The sequence below is a fragment of the Macrobrachium nipponense genome, chromosome 9 (assembly GCF_015104395.2).
Source record: "Macrobrachium nipponense isolate FS-2020 chromosome 9, ASM1510439v2, whole genome shotgun sequence".
NCBI classification, from domain to species: domain Eukaryota; kingdom Metazoa; phylum Arthropoda; class Malacostraca; order Decapoda; family Palaemonidae; genus Macrobrachium; species Macrobrachium nipponense.
This window is the reverse complement of record NC_061110.1, coordinates 15343095-15352575: the sequence shown is the minus strand read 5'-3', so window position 1 is coordinate 15352575 and position 9481 is coordinate 15343095. Positions and strand designations below refer to the sequence as shown.

The following is a 9481-nucleotide window of genomic DNA, read 5'->3' as shown; positions in this document are numbered from 1 at the left end:
CTTCTTTATGGATTCAGTGCATCGCCCCCACTATTCTCTCTCTCTCTCTCTCTCTCTCTCTCTCTCTCTCTCTCTCTCTCTCTCTCTCTCTTTTCCCCTACTGTCTCTCTCTGTCTCTCTTCTCTTCTAACTCTTTTTTCCTCTTCTCTCTCTCTCTCTCTCTCTCTCTCTCTCTCTCTCTCTCTCTCTCTCTTTCGCTCTCTCTCTCTTTCCCTTTCTAGCTCTGTCCCCCTCATCTCTCTCTCTCTCCCTCTCTCTCCTCTCTCTCTATCTTTCTTTGGCCCCCCACCTCTCATCCCTTCTAGCTCTGTCACTCATCTCTCTCTCTCTCTCTCTCTCTCGCTTCTCTTCACTTCTATCTTTCCCCCTTCTCTCCCCCTCATACTCTTTTCCGTTTCCCCGCCTCTCCTCTCTTTTCTTTGATTTCTCTCTCTCTTATCTCTCTCTCTCTACCCCCCACACTCGCTCTGTCTCTCTCTCTCTCTCAATCAAGGGCGAATACTATAGTAGATTCACAGTCATTTACGACGCTCCTGATTGGCTGTTGATAAGTCAATGACAGGGCTGGAAACTCAGTGTCTCTCGAGAGTTCATATAGTCAGGATGTATGTTCCACCTCTCGTGATGGATGCTTTTGAAAGACGTATCCCTCAGGAGAGGGGGAACATACATCCTGCCTATGTGAACTCTTGAGAGAGGCAGAGTTTCCCGCCTCGTGATTGGCTTATCAACGGCCTATCAGGAGCGTCGTAAGGGACTGGCGTAGACATCAGATGCACCGGTGATGTGAATCTACCATAGTAAGATCTTGACAATATATGTATAGATGCTCCCTATATGAATGGAGAACTGTTTGATAGCACCGATGTCTATATAATGATTACCCTATGAAAATGTATAAAAGAATGACTGTATCTCATTCTATCAGCTTCATCAAAGATAACATATTTCAGGTTTTCTTTTACTCCCAATAAAAAAAAATGAGGAAAACTCCTTTCAAAAACAAGAATGAGACGCGTTGCGGAATGCATTATAACAATAAAGATACCATAGTTTCTTTTTCTAACATCGTCATTTTCGATTTGTCTTCAATCAGAGCTACTGGTAATCGTACTTATTTCTTTCCCAGATTAGAATTTGTGTTTTCTTCCTAACTCCTGTCTTCCCTGCAGCCCTTTCTGGTGGCTGGTCTATAGTTCCTGCAGATATGGTTCCATTGCCATGCTTCGAGTCATGTCCGTAACGCAACGCAAATCGTGTTAGATTGTTGCATAACCTTACTTTATTATTATTATTATTATTATTATTATTATTATTATTATTATTATTATTATTATTATTATTATTATTATTATTATTATTATTATTATTATTATTATTATACAGAAGAAGAAGAAACCTATTCATGTGGAACAATCCTATAAGGGCCATTGACTCGCAATTCCAAGCTTCCAAAGAATACAGTGCTTAATGAGCACCGTATTCTTTGGAAGTTTGAATTTTCGAGTTAATGCCCCTTATAGGATTGTTCCATATAAATAGGTTTCTTCTTCTGAATAATAAAAGAAGGGAAGGTAAAGGGAAATACAGAAAGCAGAGACCCCACGTATTAAAAAAAAAATAATTAACAAACAGATAAAGAAGTCTCAAAATGGAAGGGGAATAGTATTAGATTAGTAATGCATTGCCCTTTCGCTTGATCGTCTTGGCGTTCCAATTCTTTTCGTATTCAGTTCCAGTCTGTTATTGATTTCCAAATATTATTCGTCCTGCCCACTGTTTGAGCTGTCCATGGTTTACTCTTTCCAAACAAAAGAATCCCTGGTGGATATCGCTGCTCTCGAATATCTGAGAGATTCACCCACATTAATCTTGTCTCCGTCTAATTGGTTTAATCCCCGAAGTTTTCAGGGAATTCGTGAAAGCACCAATTCACTTAGGAATATTTTGACCCCCGAGGGCTTAGTACTAAACAAGCGCAACAAATGCCCCTAAGTGAATTGGTGTTTTCACGAATCGCCTGAAAATTTCAGAGATTTCGTGAAATACCTGGTTTCACAATCCTAATGCAACATGTATACCGTCAGAATGACTTGCGTTATTCTCAGGTCTATTTTGAGCCCATCTCTCTAGTCTAGATATACGATGCATTCTATTGAGTGAGCTTTGTAAATCTCATGGAATTTTTGATAGGTACAACAGGAGAATAAAATTGTAGGTCAACAAATAACTTGCTAATGTACTTGGATTACATATTTACGTGTAACCCGTTTCACAAAAAACAAAATTTATTACCACAGGAAAAAAATCGATTTGTACTGTGATAACTAAAAAGATTTACTATTATTATTATTATTATTATTATTATTTATTATTATTATTATTATTATTATTATTATTATTATTATTATTATTATTATTATTATTTTTTTATTTTTTTTTATTTATTTTTTGCTATATCACAGTCCTCCAATTCGACTGGGTGGTATTTATAGTGTGGGGGTCCGGGTTGCATCCTGCCTTCTTAGGAGTCCATCACTTTTCTTACTATGTGTGCCGTTTCTAGGATCACACTCTTCTGCATGAGTCCTGGAGCTACTTCAGCCTCTAGTTTTTCTAGATTCCTTTTCAGGGATCTTGGGATCGTGCCTAGTGCTCCTATGATTATGGGTACGATTTCCACTGGCATATCCCATATCCTTCTTATTTCTATTTTCAGATCTTGATACATATCCATTTTTCCCTCTCTTTCTCTTCAACTCTGGTGTCCCATGGTATTGCGACATCAATGAGTGATACTTTCTTCTTGACTTTGTCAATCAACGTCACGTCTGGTCTGTTTGCACGTATCACCCTATCTGTTCTGATACCATAGTCCCAGAGGATCTTTGCCTGATCGTTTTCTATCACTCCTTCAGGTTGGTGCTCATACCACTTATTACTGCAAGGTAGCTGATGTTTCTTGCACAGGCTCCAGTGGAGGGCTTTTGCTACTGAATCATGCCTCTTTTTGTACTGGTTCTGTGCAAGTGCCGGGCATTTACTTGCTATGTGGTTTATGGTTTCATTTTTGTATTGCACTTCCTACATATGGGGAGAGATGTTATTTCCGTCTATCATTCTTGAACATACCTGGTTCTTAGGGCCTGATCTTGTGCGCTGTTATCATTCCTTCAGTTTCCTTCTTTAGCTCTCCCCTCTGTAGCCTTGCCAATTGTCATCGCTGGCTAGTTCTTTAGTCTGTCTCATGTATTGTCCGTGCATTGGTTTGTTGTGCCAGTCCTCTGTTCTGTCTGTCTTTCTCCTGTCTCTGTATATTTCTGGGTCTTCATCTACTTTTATCAGTCCTTGTTCCCATGCACTCTTTAGCCACTCGTCTTCACTGGTTTTCAGATATTGCCCCAGTGCTCTGTTCTCAATGTTTATGCAGTCCTCTATACTTAGTAGTCCTCTCTTCCTCCTTCCTTTCGTGTTATGTATAGTCTGTCCGTATTTGCTCTTGGGTGTAGTGCTTTGTGTATTGTCATATGTTCCTGGTTGTTTTCTGATCTATGCTGCGGAGTTCTGCCTTCGTCCATTCGACTATTCCTGCGCTGTATCTGATTACTGGCACTGCCCATGTGTTTATGGCTTTCATCATATTTCCGGCGTTGAGTTTTTGACTTGAGTATCGCCTGATCCTCTGCATATATTCTTTCCTGATCGTGTCCTTCATCTCTTGGTGTTTTATATCCCCTCCTTCCATTATTCCCAGGTATTTGTATCCTGTCTCATCTATGTGTTTTGATGTTGCTCCCATCTGGTAGCTTTATTTATCCCTTCAGTTCTCGTTACTTTGCCTTTTTGTATGTTGACTAAGGCGCATTTTTCTATTCCAAACTCCATCCTGATGTCCCCAGATACAATCCTTACAGTCTGGATTAGGGTATCTATTTCCTTGATGCTCTTACCATACAGCTTGATATCGTCCATGAACATCAGATGGTTGATTCTGTTGCCTCTTTTCTTGAGTTGGTACCTGGCATCCATCTTCTGTAGTACTTTTGTCATGGGAATCATGGCTACTACGAAGAGTAGTGGGGACAGTGAGTCGCCCTGGAAGATCCCTCTCCTGATATTAACCTCTGCTAGTCTTATTCCAGAGCTTTTAAGTATTGTATTCCAGTTGTGCATTGTATTTTTGAGGAAGCTGATGGTGTTTTCCTCTGCCCCATATATTTTCAGGCATTCTATTAGCCATGTGTGAGGTTATCATGTCGAAGGCTTTCTTATAGTCTATCCATGCCATGCTTAGGTTGGTTTTCCTTCTCCTACTGTTCTTCATTACCATTTTGTCTATCAGGAGCTGGTCTTTTACGCCCCTACACTTCCTTCTGCAGCCTTTCTGTTGGTGGGGGATGGTGTTTGTCTCCTCTAGGTAGTTGTATGGCCTTTCACTGATGATACCTGTTAGTAACTTCCACATTATTGGTAGACAGGTGATAGGCCTGTAGTTACTGGCTATATTTCCCTTATTCTTGTCTTTTTGTACTAAGGATGTTCTTCCTGTGGTCATCCATTTGGGTGCTTGGTGATTTGAGATACAATGCTGGAGTTGTTCTGCTATTCGTGGGTGTAGGGCCTTAAAGTTTTTGAGCCAGTATCCATGGACTTCATCGGGACCTGGGGCTTTCCAGTTTGGCATTTTCTTTAGTTGGTGTCTGACTGTGTCTGTCGTGATCTCTGTGAATCTTGGTTTATTTTCCCTGTTTCTTCTTCTTCCTTGACTTCCTGGAGCCATGTTGCATGTTTGTTGTGTGATACCGGATTGCTCCATATGTTTTCCCAGAGTCTCTTACTTGGTTCGGCTTCAGGAATTTCTGGGTGGTTGTCTTCCCCTCTTAGTTGGCTGTATAGTCTTTTCTGGTTGGTTGCGAATAGTTTGTTCTGTTGGTATCCCTTATTCCTGTTCATGTACCGTTGGATCTTATGTGCTTTGGCCTTAAGCCTCTGTTTTACATCTTCTATTGTGTTGTTTAGTCCCCTCTCTTGTACTTTGTATTTCTCGTTGAGTTCCTCCCTTGTTTTCTTGCTTCTTAGCCTTTTGTCTGCCATCTCTTTCAGTTTACTCAAGTCAGATCTCATCACCATGATTTGCTTTTCCAGGCGCCTTTTCCAAGGAGGTTGCTGTTTTGGTTTTCTGTTGGGTTGGTTGTGCTGGTGTTGTTGTTCGAATCCCCATCAGTTCTGCTACTAATCTTGCTCCTGCATATGTCAAGTTATTTGTTTCTGTGATACTGGTGGTGTGTATTATGCCCATTATTATTATTATTATTATTATTATTATTATTATTATTATTATTATTATTATTATTATTATTATTATTATTATTATTATTATTATTATTATTATTATTTTTATTATTTATTTGAACGAGACCCTCTTTCAAACAAGTCTTATTGAAAGATATTGTAGCATCAGCAGCATTCAACTTGTATAGAGTCTTCTCAATTTTTCTACAACTGGCGAGTATTGCGCCGATATTACTCATCAGGAGGAGTCAATTTCGGGGATATTGCTTAAAATTAAATTGCTTAAAAGTAAATGAACAAACAGATCAATATATAAGTCGATCTAGTGGCCAACGTTTCTCTCGGTATCATCCGAGCATGATCACGGCAGTGGGTCGGAGCAGACTGTAGATGCTGAATGGATGAATGGATGGGATGGATGGATAGAATGAGGGTTTCGGTTACAACCGATTTGAACCCCAGAGGTCCCCTCCCCTGGAAGGAAGTCTAGGTTGTTGAAGGGGGAATAGGATGGCGAAAGAAAGGTATTTGGAGAAGGAATACAGAATAGGACAGACCTATTTGTCTTAGGTGTTTTATTTCGTGCGTGTTGTCTTATGTTATGTGTTGCAATGACTCTGATAGCTTGGTGTTATGTGGCTAGAGGCGTGGCAAGGTTTCTTGTTTTCTGTGTGTCTCGGTTTCATTTGGATCGTCCTCCCCCCCTACCCCTGGTGGGGGAGGCGGGAGGGGGAACTCAGACCACTAGGCATTACTTAAAGTTAATGAGTGCTTATGTTAGTATTGTACGTTTTCCGGGCTCTCTTCCCGATGTCAGAGTTGCAATGTTAGTTATTTTCATTGGGTGCTGTGAGAGTCAGAGAGAGAGACAGAGATCACCAGGGACGAGTGCTATATATACATCGAGAGTATCTTTTTTTCTTTTTTTATTAGTTTTTGTTGTTTTTGTAAGTAAAGTGTCCAGGGCGGAAGTATCAGAAGGCTAACTAATATTAGTTCATTCAAACAGAATCCTTATATATAATTCCTTATAAATTAATTCTCATTCTGCTTATATTTACAGACTCAACCTACTAAGCTTAATACTAGTCTCTCAATTTTAGTTTTCAGACTTAATTCTGAAGTCAAAGGCACAACTTAATTCTAATTTCACTTAATTCTATTGGGGATGATTTTTTTTTGGGGGGGAGGGTTGAAGATACCAGGTTATTACCACTGGTATTTCCAGGTCCGTCCTTACCCATGGTTTTTTTTTACTGGTAAATGTCAGTGGGTTAGTACTATTTAATGTTATTTGCAGGCTTACTACTAAGGGGATCTTCATTCATTTTCACTTTCATTTCTCAAGAATTCTTTTCACCTGCTTTCACTCAATTACACCTATCCAAAAATTATGTACAATTATATACATGCGCTGCGCGCTTTCTGTCATCGTCGGGTAAAGGGTGGGGGACCATTCAATCCCCCTCCCTCTCACTCAGCTGAGTGAAAGTCTGGGTAATGGACTCCTGTCATCCTCCCACGCAGTGTTGGCTCGCAGCCAACTGTAGATGCTGTCGGAATCTACTCAATATACAGTAGCATGTCAGCAAGGGGTCAACCGCTCGCTGGGTTTTCATTGGTTGGTGTCGCAATGCGTTCCGGCTATTGGCTGGGGGAAGTTTCCTTTAAGACACTTCTCGTCGTTGAAGGTCACTCTGTTGCAGCCTAGCAGACCGTCGAGGCTGGGGCATGACTTCCCTGGGTGTTGTGTCATGACGGCTCGCATTGTCATTGGCTGCTGGGCTGCTTGTCTCATCTGGTATTCCTTGATTGGGGGTGTCACTCAGTCTGGTATTAATTGTACTATTATTTATATTCATGGGTCTTCTTAAGTTGGTGGTTAGGAAAAGCACTTCCTGTGTCGCATTTAACGAGGGCTTTTCTTGCTGTATGAGGAATGCCTCGAGCAGTCGTAAACGTCGCTGGTCAGGAGCCCTCCCTATTATCTTAGCATTCTTGATAATACCGTCGCGGGAGATAGCTTCCTGGTGTGCTGTCATGATATGGTTTTTAATTGCCCACCTTCTTGTAGTGGCAAGAAATGCCCTATTGGGACAGTTTTCATAGAAGTCATATCAACGTAAGAGCCGGGACATCCATGGACGGGAGGGCATAAGAATTGGTAGATTCGAGTTCTTTGTCAACTTTGGTGGGGGTCACATTCTCTCTGATGATTTTTCTTAATGCATCCTCATCCTCAAGGTGACGTGCGTGCATTCTGGCTTTGTAAAACAGCTTGATTTTCTCACGGGGGTGGGGCTGCAGTCTCTCACTCCCGCTGTACCACCGATCCAGCGCTGTTCGGACTTCTTTATTATTAAGTGGATTCAGATACCCATTATTAACGAGCACCTGAGTGACTCGGTCGAGTTCTTTGTGGGTGTCCTGCCAGGAAGAACAGTGCGTGAGGGCCCTCCGAATGTAGGCCCTGACTATGGTGTTCTTGAACTGTGCATGACATTCGCTGTCACCATTCAGGCAAAGTCCTATGTTTGTTTTCTTTGTATATACCAAAGTTTTTAGACCATCATCGGTCTTGGAGACAAGGACGTCGAGAAAGGGGAGCTGGCCTTCGTTACTGAATTTGACGGTATAATTTAGCGAACTGCACTGCTGGAACATGCGCCGGACAGCTTCAACCTCTTCCTCATTCTCGACTTGTACAAAGATATCGTCAATATATCTTGCATTTTTGCGGGGTTTTCTAATATTGGAGAAAACTCTCTCTTCCATAGTACCCATATAAAAGTTGGCAAATAGGACACCGAGAGGGAAACCCATCGCGACTCCGTCTTTTTGCCGGAACATCTGGCCTTTATAGGTGGAAAAAGGTGCCTTCTTCGTACATATCTCGAGGAGTGCCTGCAGGTATACTTCTGGGATATTTAGCTGGGGTGTAGAGGGGTACCTGTAGATGCGGTCCATAATGATATTATTATTATTATTATTGTCTATCACAGGCCTCCTGTTCGACTTGGTGGTTTCTATGGTGTGGTGTTCCGGGTTGCATCCTGCCTCCTCTGATTATGGGTACAATTTCCACTGGCATATCCCATATCCTTCTTATTTCTATTTTCAGCTCTTGATACTTATCCATTTTTTCCCTTTCTTTTTCTTCAACTCTGGTGTCCCATGGTATTGCAACATCAATGAGTGATACTTTCTTTTTGATTTTGTCAATCAACGTCATGGCTGGTCTATTTTCATGTATCACCCTATTTGTTCTGATACCATAGTCCCAGAGGATCTTTGCCTGATCGTTTTCTATCACTCCTTCAGGTTGGTGTTCATACCACTTATTACTGCAAGGTAGCTGGTGTTTCTTGCACAGGCTCCAGTGGAGGGCTTTTGCTACTGAATCATGCCTCTTTTTGTACTGGTTCTGTCCAAGTGCCAGACGTTCGCTTGCTATGTGGTTTCTGGTTTCATTTTTCGTATTGCACTTCCTACATATGGGACGAGTATTTTTATTTCCATCCTATCGTTCTTTGGACATATCTGGTTCTTAGGGCCTGATCTTGTGCAGCTGTTATCACTCCTTCAGTTTCCTTCTTGAGCTCTCCCCTCAGTAGCCATTGCCATGTGTCATTGTAGGCTAGTTCTTTAGTCTGTCTCATGTATTGTCCGTGCATTGGTTTGTTATGCCATTCCTCTGTTCTGCTTGTCTTTCTCCTGTCTCTGTATATTTGTGGGTCTTTGTCTACTTTTATCAGTCCTTCTTCCCATGCACTCTTGAGCAACTCATCTTCACTGGTCTTCATATATTGCCCCAGTGCTCTGTTCTCGATGTTGACGCAGTCCTCTATGCTTAGAAGTCATCTCCCTCCTTCCTTTCGTGTTATGTATAGTCTGTTCGTATTTGCTCTTGGGTGTAGTGCTTTGTGTATGATCATATGTTTCCTCGTTTTCTGGTCTATGCTGTGAAGTTCTGCCTTCGTCCATTCCACTATACCTGCACTGTATCTGATTACTGGCACTGCCCATGTGTTTATGGCTTTTATCATATTTCCGGCGTTGAGTTTTGACTTGAGTATCGCCTTGAGTCTCTGCATATATTCTTTCCTGATCGTGTCCTTCATCTCTTGGTGTTTTATATCCGCTCCTTCCATTATTTTCCTAGGTATTTGTATCCTGTCTCATCTATGTG

At 41.3% G+C, this 9481-nt stretch overlaps 1 protein-coding gene across 1 annotated transcript; it reads right to left on the bottom strand.

Annotated features, from left to right (window-relative positions):
- Positions 1–7404: 7404 nt before the first annotated feature.
- Positions 7405–8259, bottom strand: LOC135218015 (uncharacterized). The gene has a single exon (XM_064254160.1). The coding sequence runs from the start codon at positions 8257–8259 to the stop codon at positions 7405–7407; it is 855 nt and encodes a 284-aa protein (XP_064110230.1).
- Between the last annotated feature and the right edge of the window lie 1222 nt (positions 8260–9481).

What these genes read in the sequence shown, in the direction of transcription:
- LOC135218015 (XM_064254160.1), bottom strand. Translation starts at nt 8,259, where the DNA reads ATGGACCGCATCTACAGGTACCCCTCTACACCCCAGCTAAATATCCCA.